General features: G+C 43.1%; 1 protein-coding gene and 1 long non-coding RNA gene across 2 annotated transcripts in view; one reads left to right on the top strand and one right to left on the bottom strand.

Moving 5' to 3' along the window:
- Positions 1-3,038: 3,038 nt before the first annotated feature.
- LOC123508285 lies at positions 3,039-14,632 on the top strand. The gene is made up of 4 exons (XR_006675903.1): positions 3,039-3,118; positions 11,826-12,268; positions 12,475-12,607; positions 14,513-14,632. It is a non-coding gene; the product is annotated as an uncharacterized LOC123508285 (long non-coding RNA).
- LOC123508284 overlaps positions 13,090-26,977 on the bottom strand; it is a 36,983-nt gene continuing 23,095 nt past the window's right edge. Inside the window, 14 exon segments of the mRNA XM_045261867.1 lie at positions 13,090-14,364; positions 14,549-14,687; positions 15,295-15,462; positions 19,131-19,217; positions 19,882-19,916; positions 20,584-20,751; positions 21,177-21,296; positions 21,635-21,830; positions 21,977-22,127; positions 22,400-23,807; positions 23,965-24,153; positions 24,315-24,512; positions 25,023-25,898; positions 26,532-26,702. Of these exon segments, the coding sequence (XP_045117802.1) occupies positions 13,985-14,364; positions 14,549-14,687; positions 15,295-15,462; positions 19,131-19,217; positions 19,882-19,916; positions 20,584-20,751; positions 21,177-21,296; positions 21,635-21,830; positions 21,977-22,127; positions 22,400-23,807; positions 23,965-24,153; positions 24,315-24,512; positions 25,023-25,898; positions 26,532-26,702 (4,286 nt within the window). The 3' untranslated portion in view covers positions 13,090-13,984.

Here is a 26,977-nt window from a genome sequence, read left to right as displayed (position 1 = left end):
TATTGTTTTTTTCTCTCTTCCACTCCTTTATCGTTTTCTATTCCTTTCCTCTTGTTCTCTTTCCTTCATTCTTTTCCATCTCTTCCTTTCTATAGTTCTTTTTCCCCTTCATGTTGTTGTTCTATGATTTTATGCTTCCTTTCTTCCTTTCATTTCATTCTTCTTTATTTTCCTTCCTTTTCTCTATTTTCCTTCTTTTTTTCTTCTATCCCTTTACCTTTATTCCTTTTTTTCCTAATTCATTCTCCTATTCCTCTTTCCGTCCTCTTCCTCCTCCTCTTCTTTCCTTATTATTTTTTCCTTTATTTTTTTTTTTCATGTTCCTTTTCCTCTTCCTCTTCTCTTATTTTCATTCATTTAATCTTTTTCCATTCGTTTGTCCTCCTCCCCTTTCCTATCATAGTCCATCTCTTCCCATCCTCTCTTCCTCCACTTTTCTCTCAGCTTCCTCTCCCATCTCTCCCCACTCTCCCTTCTCCCCTCTTTTCCTCTCTCCCCTCTCTCCCCTTCCTCGCATCACACTGACTGGAATGCAAGAAAAGATTGTTTGATTTGTGTTTTTTTTTTTATTTTGGATGGAAGAATTTAAGCCATTTCAGAGAGAGAGAGAGAGAGAGAGAGAGAGAGAGAGAGAGAGAGAGAGATTGATTTAAAAGGTCGCTCTTCGCAGAAACCTCATCAGCCTTGGGAAATGTGATACATACATATATTTATTTTTTTTCTCTCTCTCTCTCTCTCTCTCTCTCTCTCTCTCTCTCTCTCTCTCTCTCTCTCTCCCCTTTTCCCTCTGCTTCTGCCTCTCTCCCTCCCTCTTTCCTACTAAAGTGAGAGGGAGGGAGAGGAAATAGAGAGAGAGAGAGAGAGAGAGAGAGAGAGAGAGAGAGAGAGAGAGAGAGAAGGGGATTTAGGAAAACCGTGAAATTTGGATGCGAGAGAGAGAGAGAGAGGGGGGGGGAGTGAGTGTGTGTGTTTCACTGTTTGATCTGCTGCAGTCTCTGACGAGACAGCCAGACGTTACCCTACGGAACGAGCTCAGAGCTCATTATTTCCGATCTTCGGATAGGCCTGAGACCAGGCACACACCACACACCGGGACAACAAGGTCACAACTCCTCGATTTACATCCCGTACCTACTCACTGCTAGGTGAACAGCACCTACACGTGAAAGGAGACACGCCCAAATATCTCCACCCGGCCGGGAAATCGAACCCCGGTCCTCTGGCTTGTGAAGCCAGTGCTCTAACCACTGAGCTACCGGGCGTGTGTGTATGTGTGTGAGAGAGAGAGAGAGAGAGAGAGAGAGAGAGAGAGAGAGAGAGAGAGAGAGAGAGAGAGAGAGAGAGTCGTGGGAAGGAAAGGATGGAGAGAATATGTGAAGTGTAAAAGAGTGAGAGAAGATATGGAATGCAAGAGGGAGAGGCGTGAATGCGAAGGCGATAGAGAGAGAGAGAGAGAGAGAGAGAGAGAGAGAGAGAGAGAGAGAGAGAGAGAGAGAGAGAGAGAGAGAGAGAGAGAGAGAGAGAGAGAGAGAGAGAGAGAGAGAGAGAGAGAGAGAGAGAGAGAGAGAGAGAGAGAGCATAGTATCAAGGAAAAGAACTGAGTGTAGAGCAAGAGAAGTTAATGAACTGAACATGCACAGGTGAGAATAACAATCAGGTGGAAGAAGAAGAAGAAGAAGAAGAAGAAGAAGAAGAAGAAGAATGAGAGGAGGGGATTGAGAAAATTCATATCGAAGAGAGGAAGAGAAGGAGGCGAATAATAACTAAGAAGGACGACGAGGAGGAGGAGGAGGAGGAGGAGGAGAGAGGGAAAGAGAAGACCGCTAATCTAGAAGGGATCGAAGCGAGGAATGCGAGATTTGCATATTCAAGACAGTTTTTCCGTCACGCAGCTGCTGAGTTAGTGATGTCAGGCATTGAAGTAAACGGGAAATCTTACGTGACGAAGATGAAGAAAATGGGCTAAGTTTTTAAATCATACGCCCTTTAACATGTAAAAAAAAGACTTCTTGTATCTATATAAACCTCTGAGAATAAAAATAATAATAATAGGAATGATAATAATGATAGTTAATGAAAATGAGGAAGATGGCTTAGGTTGAATTTTGAAGTCATACACCTTTTAACCCCTTCAGTACTGGAACGCATTGTTATCATAGGTTTTTGGGTGTGATTAGACGATTTTATTTACATTAGAAGGGTTTATGGACGTCAGAAGATTAATGCACAGAGTTTTCATTATTCTAATCCTCACAAAAGTTTTTCTGGAGCTGTATAAAAATCACCATATAATTAGCAAAATGAATATGAAAACGTGTCATGGTACTGAAGAGATTAACTTGTCAAAAAAAAAAAAAAAAGGAAGAAAGAAAGAAAAGAAAAGAAAAAAAGAAAAAAGAATGAAAGGCTTCCAGTATCTGTATAAACCTGTAAAGAAACAAGATAATAACAATGATAATAATAATGATAATGATAATAGTGGACGAAGAGGAAGAAGGTTAATTATTTTGATGGTTAATGAGAAATGTTAAGATTATTACAGTGGAAAGAAGAGATTATTGATGACACGGTTCTCTGAAAAGAAGACGAAAGTTATGATTAGAGGTAATAGAAAGCAGATGATGATGATGGTGTGTGTGTGTGTGTGTGTGTGTGTGTGTGTGTGTGTGTGTGTGTGTGTGTGTTTTGAAGTTTATAATGTGCAACCCAATCTCTCTCTCTCTCTCTCTCTCTCTCTCTCTCTCTCTCTCTCTCTCTCTCTCTCAAGTTCATTACCTTATCCGCTAGTTAGCCCTTCAAGACATCCTTTTACCTGCCATTACTTAACTGCAATATAGGGAAGAACCATCGTGTCTCACCCTTCACATTTCACACGCAAAAACGAAAACAAAAAGATAAAAAGTAAAAAAAAAATCACTAAAACATCACATGAAAACTGAACTGCTCACCCTAATTCAAACCCGCACTTGAAGCAATCCACTGTTTCATTAGTGCGAGTGACACACCAGAATCCGCTGTTCGCCCCACGTTCCCTCCTTGTCATTCCTTAAGTGCGTGCAAAACTGGAAGTTCCCCGGAAGAAGACCTACGGAGCCTTCAGGAAACCTATGAGGAACAGGTAAAGAGGCAGGAGGTAGTGTTAGCATGGTAGTGATCTTAGGAGGTGACTGGGAGAACGTTGGGGAAGCTGGGAGTGGTGAAAGAAGGAAAGACGCTGAGTAGAATTACCGAGGATGTGTCTATGTGAGTGTAGGAAGGGAGGGTTACACGTGTTGGCGGTTTCTCTCTTACTGTGTCTCCCTCTGTTTGTCTCCAGCGAAGGTACAAGGCTTAGGAGGAACGAAGGAACCTAGAATCACATAAAAAGTGGAGAGTGAAGGTGGAATTATGAAGTTGTTAGCGATTTTTGGCGTTGTGGTGATGTAGCAAGGTGGTGGTGAGACTGATGGAATGGCGGTGTTGTGAGGTGGACAGGAAATGGGGAGGAGGTAGTGGATGGTGATTGGGGGGGTGGGGTAGACAGGTAATGCGCAGTGTATCTGAAGAAATAAGAAAAAAATGTATAGAAGATGGCGAGTCGTGGTAGATAGTGGTAATGAGAGAGAGAGAGAGAGAGAGAGAGAGAGAGAGAGAGAGAGAGAGAGAGAGAGAGAGAGAGAGAGAGAGAGAGACCGACCCAGTAGTAATTTAATGTTACTCTGACAAACCACGTTACATTCATAGCAATATCCCGTGTAATGGAAGAGAGATGAGTAGGAGGGAGGATGACAACTCTTGAAGTCTTTGTCCTCCTCCTCCTCCTCCTCCTCCTCCTCGACTTCAAATGACACATGTCTGAGTATCATGCAAATGCCAGTGTCCTCGCCACTACCACCGCCATCACCACCACCACCGCCACCGTCACTTTATCCTGAAATTGCAACACAGACTTAAAACTTTTGAAACGCCTCGTGTCTGTTACGTACGCGTCGAGCTTACAGTCAGCGTGTCTCCAGCAACGCGTGGTGGAGGACATATGACTGGAATAATGTTATCTCGTGTTTTGAAATGGAAAGCCCTTATTTTGATGGTTCTAAGTCTAAGCTCTCATGGGGATGGTATTCAAGGGTTATAGAAGTGATTAGGCAAGTTCGTTTTTTTTTTTTTTTTTCAATGATAAAACCATATCCATTAAACTATCTTCAAGTAGAGCCTCGCTAGAACTGCTTAAACGTCCCCAGTAACCTCCAACGCAGCCTTGACTGTTAAAAATCGAGGTGCAGAAAATCCTGATGAAAACCCGACGGTAGGAAAACTATTTTTTTTTTCTAATATGCTAAAACTGCCAGACTATATTAGCAACAACGTACTACTACACGCTTTTAGAATTTAGTACAAGTGTAGAATGCAGGTAAATTCACTACACATCTTTTTTTTTTCTTTCGTTTTTTTTTTCATTTTCCAAAAACTGCCAACTTTTATTGCTAACGAAACCAAGTAACCTAAAATTATTACGTTAATTAAAGTGTCACGGGAACTGGCGATACCATCAACTATTATTTCGAGGGCTGCAAGCAAGGCGAGGTCTGGGATGCAGGGACAGGAAGGCAGGAGAGCGGAAGACGGGAAGACAGGGAGAGGGTACCAATGGCGATTTCTCTTCTGCTCTTGTCGTGTTCCCTGGTTTGGCCGTTGAAGGGACGTGAAGGTGGCTGGGTGTGTTAGTGGACGTGTTGTGTAGGAGGGTACAGTCCAGTAGTGTTCGTGGGATATACCTTGACTTCGGCTCCCTAAGTTTTCGTTCGTCTTAAATTATGCGTTATATTTTCTGTTTTGATCTTTCACTTTCACCTTTTGTTTCTTTGTGGCTGTGTTTTTCTTCTTTCAGTCCAGTGTTTATAAAAATACAGAGGAACAGAGATGGTTGATTAATGTGTGTAGAAGTGTAAAGGAGTGGCAGATAAGGAATGTGTATGTTCTTGTTCGGGTTTTGGGAAGGGAAGGGGTAGTGTGGACTGCATTGAGGTGATAGACAAGTGTGTGCAAGAGTGTACAGGAGAGATAGATAGGTAGGTAGTGTGTGTAGATAAGGAGCGCACGAGTATATTCTTGAGACTTGAGAAGATTGTGAAGGAAGGAAATTAAGGAAGGTAAGGAAATTAATTAAGCAAGTAGAAGTGAAGAGAGAAGGTAGATTAGCCTAGTTTTCTATTCTAAAGTCCCGATATTGCCTCATTCTCTGTTTTCGAATCCTGACACTCCTCCTCTCCATCTCCCACATTTCTTCCCTTTGCTCTCCACAGTCCACACGTCCCTCGCTCTGTTTTGATCAGCGTGGATAAAGAGTTTATGATAATGAGGCTTTGAGTTCGATAGTGTTGATGATAGTTTTAGTTCACTACTGCCACACTTCTAGCACCGTCACCCATTTTAGAACACTTCAAAGGCGATGATTTGGGTCTCTAAGCATCGTGTTTCCTGCAGCCCAGCGAAGCGTGAGGAATTGTTACGATGATCTGAAAGGAACCAGCGCTTTCATTTACCTCGCTCATTGTCACGTTGATTGTTTTATTTCCTGTAATGATCGTGGTGGTGTTTGTCGCGCCATAAATGCATTAAGCGTTGTGATTGGTTCCCTGTCCCTCCAGTACCCATCTCCCTGGCTTCCTAGTGTCGGGGGGTGGGAATGAGGGGGGACATCTCTCTCTCTCTCTCTCTCTCTCTCTCTCTCTCTCTCTCTCTCTCTCTCTCTCTCTCTCTCTCTCTCTCTCTCTCTCTCTCTCTCTCTCTCTCTCTCTGTCTCTCTTCTCTCTCTCTCTCTCTCTCTCTCTCTCTCTCTCTCTCTCTCTCTCTCTCTCTCTCTCTCTGTCTCTCTCTCTTCTCTCTCTCTCTCTCTCTCTCTCTCTCTCTCTCTCTCTCTCTCTCTCTCTCTCTCTCTCTCTCTCTCTCTCTCTCTCTCTCTCTCTCTCTCTCTCTCTCTCTCTCTCTCTCTCACTGCGTAGTGATATTTGTAAGGATGTATTCTTTTTTTCCTTCTAAGTAATATTTATCTACGTAATGTGAGGTTCCTTGATAGAGCGATAAAGAGAAGCATTATTTTCCCCCAAGTAATGATGTAATTGCGTAATTATGTGTGTAAGAGCGTTTCCTCTCAAATAGCGTGTTACAGATGGAGGTTATGCAGCGAAACAATTATTTCTATCTACATTATGATGGTAAAGTTGTGGGTTATAGAGAAGGAGACATTATGCTCACCTACCTAATGTATTTGCAGTGATGTTTGGTTAGTTTTCTTTTGGTCTTAATGTTACATCTAAAAACATGGAACTTTATTAGTTAGCTCATTACTGTAGATGGAAAGCACGAATCTTAGATCATTGTATTCCAGGTTGATAACTTTTCCGATATAGTTATTGATCTTATTCATTGTAGTCTTCATCCTTGCATCTATTTATTTACTATAAATTTACGATCTATTTACTCTTCAGAATACCAAGTTATTCTCAGATTTTCTATTTGTATACTAAAATATCAAGTTCTCAGATTTCATTTATTCGTTATTTATTTTACGAATATGCAAAAATGCCATGAGATCGACAGAGTACCTACGTAGTGAAACGAAACACATGTGCAGATGAAGCAACCTTCATACCCTTGTTTGTATCTAAAGCGTTATGTGAACTCAAGGGACACATCAGAATCATGACACGTTTCTTTATTCATTCTGCTTACTATTTGGTGTTTTTTAAAGCTTCAAAAACTTATATGGGGGGAATACAATAGTGCAGACAGTGGCCATCAATCTTCTGACCTCCGTAGACCCTTCTTAATGTCAATAAAATAATCTAATCGTACACAAATTTCAAGGTAAAAAAAATATCCCAGTATTGAAGGAGTTAATGGGCAAATATCGTGATATACAGCCGAAATGGGTTTTTTCACCTCTCAAAAATTCCTTTCCCTGTCCCTTCCACATTTTCTCTTCCCTTCCAGCTCTACCTCCTTCTACACAGCGAGCCTTCGAATCACCTGGAAAACTTACAAAACACTTGGGATTGCTACTGTGAGTTATGGTGAGACAAAGCAGGGCTAGTAACTATGCACTCATAACTGCCCGCTACAGGTGCAGCTATGACAACGCCGAGTAGCACGCCTTGCCACGCCACCGGCGGGATGGTGCCCGCTCTATGTACGTACTTTATTTTTCTTCTTCCTTGTACACACACACACACACACACACACACACACACACACACACACACACACACACACACACACACACACACACATAGACAGATAGATAAATAGATAAGCATAGACAGATAAACAAAGATCGGAACATGAGAGAGAGAGAGAGAGACGCACAGAGGTTAATCACCGAGGAAGAAAGAAAAGGAAGTGCTCTTTCATCGAAATTGTTTTAAAAATACTTTGATTAAATTCACGTAGACGTTATCATTAACTAAATTAATTAATTTAAGTCATTCAACATTAACCTGGATCTATCACATGGGCCTTATCCGTCCTTGTATGGAGTACTCTTCGCATGATTAGGGGGGGAGGGTTCTACTCACAGTTTTATTAGATAGGATGGAATCAAAAGCTTTTCGTCTCAACTCCCCTCTTCAAACTGTCCTCAGCCTCTTTCTCACCGCCGAAATGTTGCATCTTTTACTATCCTTTATCGTTATTTTCATGCTAACTGCTCTACTGATCTTGCTAACTGCATGCCTCCCGTCCTGCAGCCTCGCTGTACAAGGCTTTCTTCATCCTCTCACCCCTATTCTGTCCAACTCTAATGCAAGAGTTAAACTTAACCAGTATTCTTTCATTCATGCCTTTCTCTGGTAAAATCTGGAATTCCCTGCCTGCTTCTGTATTTGTCTTCCTACGACTTGACTTTTTGTAAGAGAAGTTTCAAGAATTTGTCTGACATTTGGTTAATTCTGTTTTAATCTTTAAGTGAAATGGTATTCCAAGTGGGTCTTATATATATATATATATATATATATATATATATATATATATATATATATATATATATATATATATATATATATATATATATATCATCTTTTGTCGCCTTTGGCCAGCTTCCCCTCTTGCATAAAAAAAAAAAAAAATGCTGTTTATCTAACAGTGGATATCAACAGCTGACTTAATCATTCCATGAACTTTGTATATCCTGATAATAATAATAATAAAAAAAAAAAAAAAAAATTACATGAATACGGATACCATTGAACGTCTGTGGCATGAGGTTAAAAGTAAGGTCCCACTTTACGAACGAAGAGGAAAGCATTTGGCTGGGTACCTTTATAGCAAGGCCAGTACGTATTTATCATGGCCTACAAAAACGGCAACAAAATATTTCGCGCAGTTCTCAGAGCAGTGCTGCTCTTTACAACCCTTCAACCTCGTCTCTGCACTTCAAATGTAAATTCGTTTTTGGTAAGTACGAAGATTGATTATTATTATAAATTGTTAGTAATACTAAATATTAGATTTTTTGTCAGTGTGTGTGTGTGTGTGTGTGTGTGCAGCGGCGCCGAGCGTTGCTGTGTTAATGACGAGCAGCATTGCAAACGCTTTGCTACATTTCGGGCTTTATTCACTATATTTAATAAGAAGTCTCGATTTTTCCATGTTTCAATTCATGGTGTTAATTTTTATCCCCATTTTCTTTTAAGTTAAAATGAAGTCAGCTTAGGGTTTAATTAATAACCCAGGGGAGGGCCCGAGGGGGGCGCAACTTGTCCCGGCTAGGTTATAGCATTGGGTTTAAATGTTAGGTAAGGTTATAGGGTTCGGTTAGTACCTGGGAAATGGGGGGGGGCCGGCCGAAGCACAGCCCCACCTGGCTAGGTTATAGAGTTGTTTAAACGTTAAACATGCCTTCCCTCCTCCTTTGGCCTCATTGCACAAGGCCTTCTTCTTTTCACCCCTGTTCTGTCCAACTTTAATGAAAGAGTTAACAGTACTCTGTCATTCATACTTTTCTCCTGTTAAACTCTAAAACTCCTTGCTTGCTTCTGTATTTCCAACTTGATATGACTTGACTTCATTTAAGAGGGAGGTTTCAAAGACATTTGTCCCTTTCTTTTGGCTAACTCTTTCTATTGGTCATTATCCTTATATCAGCAGTATCTACATCCAAATTTCTCAACCTCTCCACCAGTACTTGATGACATACCATATCAAATACTTTTTCAAAATCAACAAAGCACATAAACAGGTATTTTTGCTTCTCTCTCTATAATCGTTTTAATACAAAAATTGCGTTACTAGTTCCTTTACCTTTCCTAAATCCAAACTGTGCTCAGCCCACTGTTTCTTTTGACTTTTATCCTCAGCCTTTCATATATCACCCTCAGTAAGATCTTTGCCACCTGACTCTTGCTACTTATTGTCCAATGTTTACCACATTCTACTGCTACTTCCTTCAGTATTTGTTCCTGACCTCAGCTAAAGGCATGGCGGAGGCTATTGCCAGTCCTCCTTCCTTCCTCAGCACCAAGTTGGGTATGGAGGCACCCTGAGTTGATGGTCAGAGGGAGGCAACTGAGGGCAGGACAGTGTTGGTCAGGCCATGTCCCTTTCCGCCTCACTTCTGCCCTCGCTTCCTAAGGACGTCCCTAGACGGATTAAGCAATCCCAACTTGAGGTGGCCAGAATGCTGGCTGCTAGTAACCCATGCATTCACGCATGCTTCCCCCATGTCCATGGTGCATGACAGGCATGGTCACGTCCACGTTGCACACACCTTCCACCACCATGACAATTGTGAGGACACATCTGTAACTTCGGTGTTGGGCACAAGTGTTGCAAAGACAACATCCCACTCAAGTTCAGGCTCGGGATTGGATCTCACGGACTACACGTCCTCCTCCCTCCTCCTTGGCACATGCTTCTGTCCATAGTGCTTCCACCCCTGTTGCTCCACCTTTAGCTTCGACACTGAGCCCTTGTGTCCTCCCTGCTCCTCTACCTCTGACCAAAAAAATATACAAGGTCTAGAATCCTTGGTTCCGACATGGACACTTGTAGACAACCTTTTCTTCCTTCTGGTTGTATTTCTGGACAACAGACAACTTATGTTAAGACAGTAGTTGGTTCTGCTGGGCCATATGGCTTCACTTGTCCATTTTGTTCCAGGAACTTGTCACAAGATGTGGAGTCTGCAGTTTCAGCTGGACGAAGGGTGGACCAGTCTGACCCGGAATGAGACCCAATCTGTTCCTTGGGACATGGACAGCTATGTGGACCTTTTATGGTGATCAGACGATGTCAACCTCCTGGCAGGACAGTCACTTCACGCAGCTTTGTTGGACGTGTCTTTATACAGACTCTTCTTCCAAGGGTTGGGGTGCCTTGGTGCTTCATCACTCAGTGAGTCGTGTTTGGTTCCTGATGGAACAAGCCTTCCACCTAACCTCATGGAACTCGGGGCGATTCACCTCGGGTCTGCGCCACTTCAAGGCTTTGCTATGAGGAAGCACTGTTGCCGTCTTCTCTGACAACACAACTGCTATTTTGTATCTCTTCAAACCAGGGCAGGATGCACTCATTGTCCTTCAATACCAAGGCACAGGCTATCATGAGGTGAGAATTCTGCTACCATCCTCACCCAGTTTCTCCAAGATTTTGCCAATGTAGTTGCCAACTCTCTCAGTTGCAGGTTGAACATCATCTCACTAAATAGATACTTCACCAGGTGTGTGACTCCTGGAAACTCAGGGGTTGCCCACTCATAGACATGTTTGCCACCAGGCTCAACTACATGATTCTAACTTTTATTTTGCCATTCAAGCATCCCATGGTGATGGCAGTAGATGCTTTCCTGTATAACTAGGGCCATCAGCACCTATACACTTTCCCTTCATTCGTGGTCATCAGGAAAGTCCTCAACAAGCTTCAAGACTCCCAAGGGACCTCCCTCCTTATAAAACCAGAAGGAATGGTTCCCAGAGCTTTTACAGATGACCAGCAACATGTCTGGCAGCCTTCCACTTCAACAGGACCTGTTACAGCAGCCTCACCTCATGCTCACTGCTTCCACCTCACTCCCCTTGTGCTTCCTCTATTTGCTTAGTCTGCTAACTGCATGCCTCCCCTCCTCCTGCAAAAATTGTGGAAAAAAAAAAAAGTGCCACTGAGGTGCTAGTCCTCAAACAAGTTGATGTAGCTTGAAGGAGACTCCATGGCCAGATGGTATAGGAGTCACATTTTTTTTTCAAATTTTAAATATTTAGTGAAGAATGTATGTGTAGTTAGATGCATGTAGTTTTGTGTGAAGGAAGAGAGTTGTCTTTAGACAGCAGACTGTGACTGCCCTCTCATGTTGTGAGACACAAAGAGAAAAATTCAGTAGGGACACAGCTGGCTAATGGTAAGTTACAGCACTCCCTGAACCAGTAGCATTAGACCTCTCTAATGCAAGAGTTAACCAGTACTCTTGTCATTGATACCTTTCTCTGGTAAACCCTGGAATTCCCTGCCTGCTTCTGTATTTCCATCTTCCTACGACTTGACTTCTTTTAAGAGGGAAGTTTCAAGACATTTGTCCCAGACATTTGGCTAATTTTATTTTAATCTTAAAGGGAACTAGCATTCCAAGTGGGTCTTTTTTACCCTTAGCTAGCTTTCCTTCTTACATAAAGAAAAAAATATTGAATATTGTTTTGTGTTTTAAGGGTTTACTAGGGAATTCAGACTTACGTCGTTCTCCATGGTGGTGGGATGTAATGATGAGGAAAGGCTTCCATGTACAGTTAGGGCCCTTAAGTAGTACTGGCATCAAATTGGTTCATAACCTCACCTCAGACAGCTTTTTCCTGTCTTTGCAGAACTGTAGCAGACCCTCTCAAAGCCTGCACTTTCTTTTTTCCTCTGGAAGACTATCAAGTAAGCTCATGCTCCTTTGCCTAGTGAATGCTGTCCAGTGATCAGTGTCCAAACCCATAACATTTAGGGCTCAGCAACTTCTGCCTTTATGGTGGAGAAATGCCAATGTCTGCCATCCTAGATGCTGCATGATGGAAGACACTGTTAGTGTTTGCGGATGACTAGTTACCTGAAGGACATTCAGAGGATGGATGTTTTTGCCTTGGAGCTCTTTGTTGTGGCTGGCAGTGTTTTGCCCTGACTGTTCTGTTCTGTGTTTCTGGGCTCACGTTTGTTGACCTTTCACCTTGTTGCAGTGGACACTTTCTTTATAGTCTACTGGGAGGCTCTACCATTCACACCTTGCAACCACCATCTGTCCTGCTAGACATCACCACCTCACATGGTGAGTGCCCTTTCTTTTATACTGTGGACTTTCATCCTGATCACCTTCCACTACTGATGCATGATCCCACCTCCTCTAAATGTGGGAATCTGCCTAATTAGAAGAAACAGGTTTTACATGAAATTCTTTAAAATTAGAATATTTTTAATTTACCTGTTTCTTCAAAGCAAACCCTCCCATCCTTCCCGCTCTTGGCCGTTGAACAGAATGGGAACTGAGGTGTGGTGTGTGGGTGACGTAGTGCTGCACTGCCATCTAGTGGAGGTGATTGCAATTGTGAGATTTACTCCAGGCTGGGTTAATTTCTCAAGAGCATGTATGCCTAATTAGAAAAAACAGGTGAGTGAAAAAATACATTTTAGTTTAAAAATCTTATTTCTTCATATATGCTTTTGTAACCTCCATTTTTAATGCCTTCATTGTTTGTTTTTTTCTGTATATGTGGCCAACAGTCCCAGGCAGAGAGGCATCAATTCACACACGTCATTCACACTATTAGCCTTGTCAGCCACCTGGTGTTTTGTTCTTTTACACAAAGTTTCTGGTGTGTTTTCACTGTATGCTTCTTATTGTATTACTCATCATTCATCAAGCTGCCACCTCAGGAAAAATGTATTACTTTTGCTTTGTATATCTTTGTTTTTCTAACACTGTTGCAGTGTTGAAGGACATCTTACTTCATCACTTGTTATATTGATTTCTTTCAACATTTCCTTCCATTGCTTTTGCTTACTCTCATCCCTTCAGCACTCATCATCATCTATCAGCACCTTCCATTACTCACTCATTATCTCTCTAGTTATAAGTAAATGAAAAACTAGTTTATTTTGTCATGAATATTATTAACAAGGTATATAATACACAGGACAACATGAAACATGATAACCCTGATAATTAACATAATATAACTTTTTTAGAATACATACAATAGTCTTATAATTGTCCAAATACTTACATTTCATATGAAGGCATTTGTAGGATTTTGATAGAAGGCAGTGTATATGTGTGTGTGTATGTGTATGTGACAAGCTATGAACACAACATGTATACAGGATACTTACAGTTTACTTTTATTTTATCATGGTATTGAGAACTGCCATGTACATCTTTATACAGCAAGACTGTAACCCTGCACAGACTGCTTCATGTGGTACTAAGCAATGTCAACTAAGTGTATGTACACATGCATTAAAATGGCAAAGGCCACCAGCATCCAGACATATGCTCTCTGTAAAACATACCAAAATTTGAGTTTAACATTATAAATATCGACATAAAAATGCATTGAGCACGGGTCCTAGTCTTGTATAATAAGGTCACTTTGGTCATGATCCTGTTGAGTAAAAGGACCAAATTCATTTAACACAGCTACATTAACATAAAATGAAGTCAGATTACAAAACCATCACCTAATTTAAAAGTTTTCATAACGAAAACTTCAACTAGGCAACACAGCAAGGGATTATGGATGAGGAGATCACATAGAACAGCCATCAATATAGAGGTGTAGCCATGAAGGTATATATGGTCCCCTACCAACACTGGAGGCACTGAGCAGAGGTGGTGGTTGGTGGTCCACACTGCCTCCCACTGGACCTTCAGCCCCACACTTAACCTTACAACTTAAGTGTTTTTTGTGACTATCACTGCCTGATCACATACGTTTGTCTCAAAAAATGGTTGTCTTTGATCCACTGTTCTCGCTACTGCATCGCCTTACGCTGGCCTGTGGTCTGGCACGCGGTTCCAGTAGTAATTGTCGCTGGCCATCACTCTAGGGGAAGACTGACTTAGTGGACCATTGGGGGTGAGGGGGGGAGGGTACTGTGTAGCAGGGGAGGAGTGGAGAGGCTGAGGTCCTCTAACTGCTCCATTGTGGGGGTAAACAGGGGGATAGCCAGCAGAGGCAGTGGGCAAGGCATTATACCCCCCATGGGAGTAATAGGGAGGACCTTGGGGGCCTGAGAGGGTTTGGGGAGGGTAAGGGGGCCCTAGGGAGCTGGGGGATGGGGGTGGCAGTGTGGCTGTTGATCTGATGTTGGTTCCTGGTGGTGGCGGCCCAACCGGTGATCCCAGACTGTTGGGGTTCATTGTGTCTGAAAATATATAATAGGCATATTTAATTTAGGTACATGAACACATCAAGAAAACCACATCACTATCCAACAATTCATAATTATCATCATTTGTAAGTTTTTTGTTTATTTTTGTTCATTTTTCAATAAAGGTTAAATTTCCTTTCAGTTCCAGATGCCATGACTGGACAGGCCAGGCACTCACCCAGGTGTTGGGGCAGCTTGCCACCACGCTTCACCAGCAGGGACACACTGCTTCCACACTGCTTGATCAGCTCAATGGCATCAGCGTGTGTCATGTCCTTGGTTGACCTCCCGTTGATCTCCATCAGCTGGTCTCCAACCTGGAACAAGTGATGAATTGCAAGACTTGCAAAGATTCTATGACTGAAATTGACCATCTGGCCATCTGGTGATAAACTAACTTTTGTCATAATCATAGTCCAATGATTCGATGGCAGTGATGTGGTGAGTCAGGCACACATTCATACTGGATGTAATTAGGTGCATATTTAGGGTAAACACCATTTTTGTCTTATTATCCTACAATCAAATTCACATATCAATATCCAGTTCACTTATTATATGCAATTAATAATTAATATTTTTGGAATGAAGCTACATACTGTGAGAAATGCAATTGCAAACACACATTCTGAGACACATCCATGTTGCACTTTACTATTTTCAAAGGACTCTAGTTGAAGTGACATGGGTTTTTACGGATGTTTCTGTATAATTCTAGTGACAACATTAAGTTTTCTGGATTATCAACAGGAGAAATACTCTTAAAAACTCAGAGGTCTCTATCATCTTTGAGAGAGGGAAGCACTTCTGAATGTGGCACTAAGAATGCTCTGTTTTCTGGCAAGAAATTGAAATAAACACTGTTGTAAAAGGAATTAATTACAACTATGTGAATCTCTTCAGCATTGTAGTAGATTGCTTTACCTTAAGTTTTCCATCCTCAGCCGCTGGACCGTTCTCTGCAATCCTCAGCACAAAGAGTGGCATGTTGTGGAACTCACGGCCGCCACGGATGCTGAAGCCAAAGCCTCGTGTGCCTCGCTGCAGCTCCACGCCGTAGTACTCCCCATCCTCTCCTGCCTCACTCTCCGCCTGCACCACCACCACCACCACAACACGGAGAGGAAAATATGAAACTGATACTCAGATAAACAATTTATCAATTTTCTGCTGAGAGGAAAATATGAAGCTAAATCTCAGGGGAAAAAAGATCTGACTTTTTTGCAATAATATTAGGGAGTAATACAACTTTCTGCAGATATTGCCATAAGTGAGAGTACAAGTTATTCTATGTTGAAAATATTCTGTGCATGTATGCATTTTGGGGCATTGCCCAGCTGTTGTATGAAATTCTAGGGAGACCTGGCAACAGATGCAATGGCTGGACCAGATGGGTAGCATATTCACTGTCACTGTCTTGAAAAGGAAAGTAACGAATGGTTGATTTACTGCTAGTCTCACTCTTTGCCACTCCCTGCCCAGGCAGTGCATGGTGTCATGCAGCCTATTATTTTGTCATTTATTATATCCACACTATCATTGTGTAATGTTTATCAGTAATTGGTATTGGTTCATTGTTGTCACTCATCTCATCAAGGGATACTGTAAAGCACCAAAACTTTTAGAAATTGTGACTGTACTGTTCACAATATTATATCCTCACCATGGATACTCACCTGACCCTGCTGTTGTGTCTGTCACCAGGCCACACTTAGGATTTTGTGCCATGGCTAAACACTGCCTCAAAATGCACACACTTAGGATTTTGTGCCATGGCTAAACACCGACTCAAAATGCATATGTGCATCAAAGATTTTTACTTTGAGTGACACACACTTTCACCACTAGCAATAACTACAGAAACTTGTGTCTGTATATTATTACTTTATAGGGATTTATTTACTACTTTACAAGAACTTAAATATTTGCATATTTCAGGGTTGCTTTAGAAGATGAACTAGAGAGGGTAAAAAAAAACTGAAAACTTGACAAGATCTACATGGAAAGGAAATGAGTCAAGTAATTTAGACATTCATGTTAAGGAAATGCCAGGACCAATCAACTCCACACATGAGAATCAACACACTACAAAGCAAAGAAGCCTGCACCAAGAGGAAGCCCAAGCCAGACGAGTTACTGGAGGTCAGGGGTCCAGCTCAGGCAGACACTCCTCACTGGAACACCTCATTGTCCAGGGGAATACCTTGTCACTGGAGGCTGCTAGGGTGGGGCAGTGTGTGTGCATATGCGTAGGTTTGTAGTCTTGCAATTGTAGTAGTGATTAAGAAGGAAAGTTACAGTAAGAGAACAAATTAAGCTATTTTCTTCAATTGAATGATTTGTAGCTAAAAAGTATTTTTCTTATTTAGGGTGAAAAAAAAAAAAAAAAAAAAAAAAAATGTGAACCTGAATAGGAAGTGATATTTCTCTCTCTCCAGTAGATTTTATGACCCAGTCACTCTTCACAGTCCCTTGCTTTTCTCCCCTAACAAAACCACAGATTTTAATTAATTTTTAATTAAACACTTACTAGTCGAAGATATAAAATGAATATGGCATTTGTAGAAGAAATGCCATATTAGAAGACATTATTGGTACATAAACACATCTTTTATACTTTCTGCGCATTGTATCCATACTTTCTTCCAATATCTATCTATTTTTACCATTACATCATTAATTGTTCATATGTATCTGGTCAATTTAGAGTTGGAAAGTTGTGATGCATATCTGTGGCTTGTCGATGGAGAGAAAGCAAGCTTTGACAGCTTGCCTCTCGCTCAGCTCAGATGGTGGCCTCCCCAAACAAGTTTTAGTTCTCTTTGACTTCCTTATTTTGTGCAATAGTTGGTTTCTTGGTTCTTGGACAGAGCAAATTATAGGGGTGCTATAGAGATAAAGAGAGGTGCTATAGGAAAGTTTATCCCATTTACTTCTGAGAGGTGCTATAGGAAAGTTTATCCCATTTACTTCTATGTTGGGCTTAATAAGTTCCCCTGAGACCAAAGTGAAAATTACCTCCACCCCAAACTTGACTTCCTTATTTTGTGCAGTAGTTGGTTTCTTGGTTCTTGGACAGAGCAAATTATAGGAGTGCTATAGAGATCAAGAGAGGTGCTATAGGAAAGTTTATCCCATTTACTTCTATGTTGGGCTTAAGTTCCCCCGAGACCAAAATGAAAATCACTTCCACCCCAAACTTAACTGGCATTATCTCATTAACTTTTTGTTAATTGTAACTAATTATTCCTGTTTCTGTCCAGTGAACATGAAACCAAGAAATTATTGGACAAAATAAAGGCGATGAAGAAAATAAGGACGATATAAAATAGAGAACTTTCTCTCTTGAGGAAAGCCCTTCTGAGCAACAGATAAATCAGGGATTACAAGAATACAGCTTAATCTCCAGTAACAGATTGAGAGTGAATGAAACAGGCCAACACTAATGTTATCAACCCTTGATCCCAGAGATGTGAGCCTTTTTCTCTCAGCCTGTACCGACACGTGTATGCTCGCTCTCTCCCCATGTTGATACACGTCAATGGTGCTGCAATTTTTATACAAAATACCTTCCTGTACAAAAGTAAAATGCACAACACTTCCCTATTCCATTATATTCCACATCCCCCTCCACCAGATGCCCAACTGTCACATGTTACATGCAGAAACCCACTTGCCCTTGACTGTGCAATTGTGGCTTAGGCTTTTTACAGGCAATGCCTATTAGTTCTGTTTGTTGCTCAGGATAGAACAATCATGCACTGCATTACTCTTATGGAATCCTGAGTTATTCAACACTCAAGTGCAGATTTATTGATTCATGCTGTTATTCTATTTTATAGTAATGATGCTCAAGTTTATAAGAAACTGTTTTCTCTGTTACTACAGTTTTCAGATGTCATTCATCTCACTGGCAAGTTGTTTGTTGGTCAGCCAGATGTGAGCTAGAGGTGGTGCGACTTTCTTGGTCATGTACTGAGTTTGTTAGGAGTCAAAAACCCACACTCACCAGACATCATAACATGGAAAGGTAGTTACATATAACTTTTGTAGATTTTTTTGCAGAGGATTATAAAATGTGCAACAGCACTGCACCTGTTACTGAGCTCAAGTATTCCAAAATGGAGCCTCTTTCTTTGTTCTCACAAATACCATAAAAACAAAATTAAGCCATTAGTCATGAGTAAATGAACTCAAACATAGCATATCTCTCTCTTCAGCCAAGACAGGCTGTGCTGCCACTACTTGTCTGCATAAAATGAATAAGAGATTGTCTTTGGCTCTGAAGGAAGCACAGTGAGCAGCATATTATAAATATCCTACCAGCATATGTACTGTGCTGAAGAGCTGACAAACAGCCTCCTGGTACTGCATGAACACACAATAAAATAAGTGGTACAGTATGATGGAATAATTCAATAAACCAGCGTGCAGCACCGAGTCTTTCAGATCCGTTCTTAGGATAGGTGACCTGGAAGGGTTTGTCTGTCTGGCCACGAGGCAGCAGTTGAGGCTGCTAGGGTAGTGTGTCCTTCCTGCTACAGACTACAGGGCAATGACTACCACACTGCAGGGTACCAGTGCCACCACCACTACACAGGGACTTGGGCACTTGTGTCACCTGACACCAACAGTAGCTGAGATTGGACCCAGGCACCAGAAGGGAGGTGAGGCAAGACCACTTGGGGGAGGTGAAGGGTGTGCCCAGGGGAGGGATGAGAGCCTAGGGGAGTGTGATGGAGGACACGGGTGTGACCCACCTTGGTGGAGGAGTGAGCTGGCGGGCCAGAGGTTTGTGGGGCCGAGACCGGTGTGGCCTGAGCCAGAATCATGGACCCTTGAGAGCTCTGCGAGGAAAGAACCAAACTAAGTCATGAGTCACTGGGCACATGTCAGTTCTTGAGCCCAGCAGGGGAACCCCAGAGTCACTAGTCAACAAACTGTATTATGCAGTGTCCCTGTCTTGCCTTCAGCAGTCTTGTACTTTAAGCATCGTGATGATTACCTACAAAGAACAGAGGAAGATCGGTGTTCTTCTGCACATGCAGGATAAGTGAAGGTTTCTTTTACTGAGTCTCCCTAGTCACTGTCTGGTGTGCAGGGATTATCTAGCATCATTCCTGTCTTATCTCAGTCACACTGTTATTCAGCTTCGGTCTCAAGTGAGTCAAGTCAGAATCAAAGTGTCTTTTGTCCTGGCAGGAAGTTTCTTCTTGTCAGAATGAAGAGGTTTTATATTGGCAGAAAGTTACAAATCAAGTTGGTTATTTCTACTGGTTCCTAGTTCTGGGGTCAGACTAGGCAAGAAACTTAGTGTTCTTTGTCATGCACAGCTCCTGGATACCACAACACTTCTTCATTTTGTTATTAATACTTGCACCTTTGTTCACTGTCAAGGAAGGAGTTCAAACAAGATCAAATACAAATACACAAGCAATGTTAGTTGAAAAATCAAAACCAACCACTTCAACACACCCAGACTCCCATGCACCTCATGCCCCCATTACTCACCCGCTGGGAGTTGGAGGTGGTGCTTGAAGCATCATCTGTGGAGGCAAGGGTAGGGATGTTACTCCAGGGCAGAGATTGTGAACTTATTTTCAACTTAATATCCAATGCCATATGATGATCTTAATGTTGTGACACAAAGATAGAAACGTTTCAATAAAACAATGCAAGATTGAGCAAACGATCATTACAACTCAAAACTATTCTTAAGTATTTATCCTATGCCTGGAAAGAAATGAATACATAGACTTAATTTATCTGAATTTGACTTTCTTCTTTTTCCACACTCTTCAATATGGAACTAAACTTTCCTTTCTCCTTTCTAAATGACTGACTGATCCAATACAGTCCAAAATTCAATCTCCTTTTCCAATGACTCACTTTTCAGACACAATCTACTCTTTAACACAATCTACAAGTGCATAACCTTCATATTAAGTGCAGAGAAACATGCAAAATCTGAGTGATGTTCCTACAGCTTCCTTCACACTCAGCATTCTCCCTTTCTCAACTTTCAAATATGCTATATCTATCATGGGGCCAGACCAGTACACACCCTCTATATCTCCATAGCAGTTAGAAAGCATGTCAGATTCTAGTGTGCCAAATGGATTCCACATAATCCAGCAATATCAAAAACATTCATCCATAAAACACTGTAGAGCACAGGAGCCTCAACAAACATGACTCGGAACTACAACTAACCCCGTGGTGGGCCGATGGTGAGGGTGACAGAGTAGCCAGACTCCTTGATGAGATTAACAATGTGGCCGTGGTGGAGGGTCTTGATGTCCACCCCATTGACAGCCAGAATCCGGTCGCCAACATTGAGTCTTCCACATCGCTCTGCTGGGCTGCCTTCAATGATGCGGCCTGTAAGTGGAGAAGTATTGCTTAGATAATAAAAAAGAGTGTTTCTACAGCACAGAGAGCATAGGAATCACTAAAACAAACCAAAATATTTCTATAGCAAAGGAAGCATGAAAATGACAAGAACAAGGAGGAAGGTAATGACCAAACAGGAGGATTTTCTGTAAATAAAAAAGCATGGCAATGATTAAAAATAAGAGCATTTCTATAATATATGAAGTATGGGAATAAGTAAAAATAAACATTTCCACAGTATAGGGTGCATGGGAATAACTTAAAAGTAACATTTCTGTCTACATGAATCTGAAAATAAGGCAAGCATTAATTCATAAGGCTATTCACAAGTATTTGCTACAAGTGAACTAATACAGATTAGCTTGTACTACAAATCAGTCCCTAGTCTTTAATGAGGGAGCAGCAAGACAGACCTATGGTGGAACCAGACTTTGTGACTGATGAGATGATAACAAATCCAAAGCCTTCATTCTCCCTCCTGGTGACAGTGATGTCATATGGGAACTGCAACTCCAGTGAACGGTTGTGCAGCTCTGAAAGAAAAAGTATAGTTATGGACCACTGCAAAGGCCTGACCCATCTATCATCCCTTTCACTGTGATCAACAATTCCCAGCAATACACTAAAAACAATGTATGAAATCTTTATAAGCATGTACAAGAATAAAGAGGATAAAAAGAATATATTTTACACTTTCTAATTTTCTCAGAACTATCAGAGAGCAAGTAAAGATAAGCCAGAGAGCAATGGAAGTATTAATTGTCTACAACATACAAGAACATGACACATCTGCCTGAACTGTGAGGCAAAGTAAGACACTAAATGTAGGGAAGACATTGAATGAAAGTAAGACAGTAAATGTTGTGCTCACCGGTGGGAGTGAAGGTGCGGCGGCGCAGGGTGAGGGTGACACGACCCTGGGCAGAGGCCCCGGCCATGAGCTCTACCACATGGCGGTGACTGGACCCCAGCACCATCTCCCCATCCACTCCAATGATCTCGTCCCCAGTGGTCACGCTGCCCTCCTGGTCAGCAGCACCCCCAGGCACAATGTGGCCAATGGATACCTGCAAGACAAGTTTGCAGTCAACTCTGGAAGTCCTGTCGGTTTGTCACTTCTTGCACTGTGCTAAGGACACTGCCTACTTTCTTGTAGCTTATGTTCACATGTGGAACTCTGATTTATGAGGATGAAAAGCTGTAGCAGACGTACCTGGGAGCCTTCCTCAGTGCCTCCCACTATCCTGAACCCAAAGCCTGTGTCTTGCTTCTTCAAGACAACAGAGAACTCTGTATAGCCAAGGTTACCATTGGACACACTCGTTGGCAGTCGTGGGTTGACACTGTACCGGCCATCAGGGAACCTGGGGATGTGATATGATCAATAGGGTGTTCCTCTCTCATTTCAGTGACATCATAAGCAAAGTATTCTAAAATTTCCTAAATGTCAGATATCATGATTGACAATAACTTTAACTTTAACCCTTCATATCTTGTCAATAAATATGCCTGCATGAAGGTTACATTTACTGATCTAAAAAACTCCTGCAGTGCACAAGGTAGAGATTCACAGGCGGAAATTAATCTTTACAGCTTAACACATTCACAAGATGAGATCCATCCTGTCTGCACTCACCTGGGCATGCTGACAGGGGCTGGGTGTTCGTATTCGAAGCTCGTTGATTCCTTCCTCCTGCCAAGACTGTCCACCTGGTTGTTGTAGCCGGCAGAGTTGTTGTGGCCATAGTAGGGAGGATAGGGATTTCTGGCAGGTGGCACCTGGGCCTGGGAGCTGTAGCCAGAGTCCTGGCGGGGAAGGTCGTAGGTGTCCTTGGGGTAGTGCATGTAGCCGTAACCAGAGTTGTGTTCCATGCTGGTGTTGTGGTGGTGGTTGTTGTTGTTATTGTTGTGGTGATGATGGTTGGTGTTGGTGGTGTTGTCAGTGTAGTATGGGTAGTGCCCAGAGTACCCAGGAGTGTTGTACTCCTTGGTGGGTGTCTTGGCATGGCTGCGCTTCATCTCAGCCTCATCAGCATTCTGTGCCTGCTGCTGCTGCTGCTGCTGCTGGTAGTAGGGGTCGGAGGGATAAGGGTCATGGTGGTAGCCATAACTGTTCTGCTGCAGGAGGGGACCATCTGGCCGGTACCCCTGAGATTCCCCACCCAGGTAGTTCTCATAGTTGTTCTGCTCCAGACTCACCTGACCCATCTGAGCCGTCATGTTGTTCACTTTCGTATCATACTGGGACTCCACCTGTCCCCCAGTGTAGGAGAACGCCCCTGGGTACGGCACGTGAGTGGAGGTTGGGGGATAGGGTGGGCGGTACTCCACACCCTCCCCTTGCCGTCCCACATCGCTGGCCCCTGAGAGGTCCACCCCGCCCATCACATTTGGGGTCTTGGGGCGGTTCCGGGTGTCCACCAAGGGAGTCTTTGGCCGGTTGGGAATCACCTCCTTGGGCTGTGAGCTGTACATGTCTGCTGTCGGGGTCTTGCTCCTGAAGAGGCCGGTAGCTGCATTACTCTTCTTGGGGCTGGTGGACTGGTCCTTGCGCAACCTGGCCTTGGATGGGGAGGCCAAGCCACCCCGCTGCACCATCACCACCGCCTCCTGTCCCTGCGCACACTCCTTCAGCACCTGCACCACCTCAGTGTGGCTCATTCCCTTCACATTGATATTGTTTATGTCCACTAGAATGTCACCCTCCATCAAATTTTTGCATCTCCCACGATCAAGTATTTTCTTCACTTTCTGTCCATACACACTGTCTGTTATAGTGAACCCAAAACCATTGGTGCCCTTCACAATAGGTATAGTCAAGTACTCTGGTTTGCTCATCCCTGATGGGTAGAAGTCAAGAATGTCAGGAGTGTTGTCAAAGTTTTCTGAACTGAGGAGGTCGGCACTGCCTGGCCTGGGCACTTGCTGCACTCGCTCTGGATTGCTCAAGTCTGGCATAGACTTTGCAGTGTTCATACTTTCACTGGAATTGTTCCTGGACCGTTCGTAGCCCTCACCAAACACTGACTTAGAGGAGCGCGCATCTGCCAGGGCAACACCATCAAGTTACAGGGCTGTACTAGGATTACAACACTATACCTCAGTAAATATTGTCAAATATTACAATAACACTAAAAAATAAATAAAATGATACTCAATAATAGATGACATCTTCAACCAAATTGTGATTTGCAAACTCACCGGCCGAAGTCACTGCCACTGTGGTCACAATCTCCGTGTTAGGGTCATTAGGGTCGAAGGGAAGAGGGTAGCCCCGACACACCTCCAGGTGGACTGTCCTGCCGGGATCAATGTTCTGGAACATGGTGACCACATCGGCATGTGTGTAGCCCAGCACACAGGTATCTGCTACATATACCAGGACATCACCTGCAGGAGGCAAGGTTCAAGAAAATTAAAACACCTACAAACTGTCTCAAAAAGCATGTCTGATATGTCAGATGGGACGAAGATGTGTTCCCTGTAATGCTTTTAGTCTAAAAATTATTTCACACAAGGAGCCCAAACAGTTCAAGTAGTGAGCACATTACCAGTCCTCAGCTTGCCATCCTGCCAGGCCGGCCCATTAGGTACCACACTCTTGATCTGCAAGAACTCCTCCTCATTGTCGTCGCCACCCACAATGGTGAAGCCCAAGCCACGGGAGGACTTCACCAGGCTAGTACGGATGAACTCCCCATGCAGCTCTGCTGGGTTGCGGGTGAACACCACATTCTGGTTCGAGCGATCTGCAGGTTATGGATCATTGAGAGGGTGTCCAGACTGTGTTTGCTTTCACCTTGTCCCATCTTATATGATGCACATACACAACACCAGAGTCTGTCTCATATCTCATCACTCACACAGTCAGGAAGTATAATCCCGAGGAAGTATACAGTAAACTCGTCAAGCATTACGACCCCAGAGGCGGTAACAATCGTATGTACAACGTGCCTCGGGGTGTGGGTGCAGTTAATCGGTTAGTGGTGTAAGCCCTGCCTGACTCACTTTTCACTGAGGGTTATTTAGCACATGACGTTAGTGTGTTATTTGCCATTAGTCACGATTAGCATCACGGAGGACGTGAGAGACAGGTTTACTGGGACATGAGGTGGCAGGAATGCCCCCAGTATCCTGGCACACCTGCTTACACACAAAGGACAGGACACGTGTATTAGTGATCTTCTCTCTTCTTTAGCACACGAAGCGCAACATTCATTAGTGTAAGCATCAGGCAGCCAACACTATCGGGGGAATACCTGTCTGCCTTAGGGCGACTGACGAGACTACAGGGTCCTCGGAGGGGAGGTAGAGAGGGGAGGCTGAGGGAGTGAAGGCAGTGTAGGGATGGTAGGAGTAAGATCTTTGGTGATGGATGGTGGGATAAAGCTCCTGGCCAGTGGGGCTGCTGGACAAGAAGCGAGTGAGGGAGTAAGGTCTGGGGGAGGGAAATTGTGGAGTGCTGGTGGAGAATGGAGTTGAGGCATAGTTCCATGTGCCTCGGGGAGTGAGGGACTGACCAGGACTCTGCCAGGGGCTGGATGTGCCACTAGGGGAGCTATGGGATCTACTGTATGTGGGAGTTGGCCCCTTGGGGGAAGAGGAGGCCTGAGGTATCCTTGGGTGCAGAGAGGATGGGGCAATGGTTTGGTAGTTTGGAAAGTGAGGTTTGGCAAAGTTTGGTACAATTGTTTGATTAAAAGTTGGGTTTTTGACTTCTTGAGTCTTGAGTCCCTGACTAAGTGGTGATATTTGGCTGATGTTGACATTATTTTGTTTACTGGCAGGAATGTTTGGATCACTTGTGTACAGATTGTTTGAGGAAAGGGCAAGGTTGTTTGGCTTGGAAGTGGAGGGGCTGGGGGACAAGTTGTTGGCTCGGTAGGGAGTGCCGCTGGCCAGATGGACAGGATCCATGGGGTTTGATATCACAATATTTTGCTTGCTAAGATTTGAGTGCTTGGGAGAAACATCTGGATGCTTGTGATTAGGAGAGAGAGAGCGGGGACGAGGGAGGGAGCTTCTTTCCACGCGGTTGTGGACCCGAATATTTGCTTGCTGCGCCTGCGCCTGCAGCTTAGAGTCTTTCCCCTCAGATGCCAAGCACGGTAAACAGGGCAGGTACACCATGAGCCCTAGAACAACCCAGAGACAACCCTCTTACAAACACGCAAGCAACTCAACTGAGCCAAATGAGATCAATGAATGACACTGCTTGCACAGACATGAATAGTTCCTCCTATACACAATGGCATGGATAAATTTTTCTCTAGCTCATAAAAATAACTGGTAAAATGAAAACAAATAATAGGAGAGCAGTAATTGTCTCTGGACTGTTATGACAGAGACATTAATAGATGCAAACTACGAGTGGCATGCATGTCCCCTCTTAGGCCAAGAAAATTAGAGAGTTAGCACTGACGGTGAACCTCAGCAAGAACTACAGGTGAAAAGACCCACATATGGACAGTCCCTATCAGCACACTTTGGACACAGGAGCCAAGACAGCCAGGAGGAAGGTGCCACATCAGATTCTGAGTGGACATCAACTGAATCATACAGCTCAGAACACAATGGCTCAGAGGGGCCATGCCTGCACCACTAGAAGGAAACTTATGAATATTAAAGGCAAAGTGCTCACATACTAATCCTCTCCTTGTATTAGAGCAACTCTTTAATAGACACAAGTGAGTGCAACACTACATCAGAGGCATTGACACAACAACTCCTGCAACACTCCCAGCGCGATGACTCCTCTCAAGACTCACTGTTTGCGCGCTTGTGTCCTCCACCAGGGGGCGGTGCGGTGCCCTCTGTGGTGCCTGGGCCGCCACCACCACCAGCATTGCCACCGCTTCCGCCTGCAACGCCATCACCAGCTGATTTCTTTTGTCTGGGGAAGGTGTTGCTGCCGCCTTCACCAGGACTGCTGCCCCCGCCTGTGGTAAAGAGGGAAGGTTAACACATCATCCCCCACTCCCAATGACAAAGGTGGAAGTGTACACCTGATAGCTTCTTGCAGCTTCCACTATTTTCTTATGTTTGTATTTCATTCTTTAGTTCTATAATCAAGAGCTCATATGACTTCTCATCTTGTATTAAATTTAATCAACAAGTGTTTTGAGTGAAAATGAGTTGAAAATCTTAGCAATAATTAATTACTATTTGTATCTCACAAAGTTGCAAGCAATATAAATGACTGCCGGCATCACTA

Source organism: Portunus trituberculatus, chromosome 24 (genome assembly GCF_017591435.1).
Source record: "Portunus trituberculatus isolate SZX2019 chromosome 24, ASM1759143v1, whole genome shotgun sequence".
In the NCBI taxonomy this organism is placed as follows: domain Eukaryota; kingdom Metazoa; phylum Arthropoda; class Malacostraca; order Decapoda; family Portunidae; genus Portunus; species Portunus trituberculatus.
This window is presented reverse-complemented; position numbering and strand designations above follow the sequence as displayed.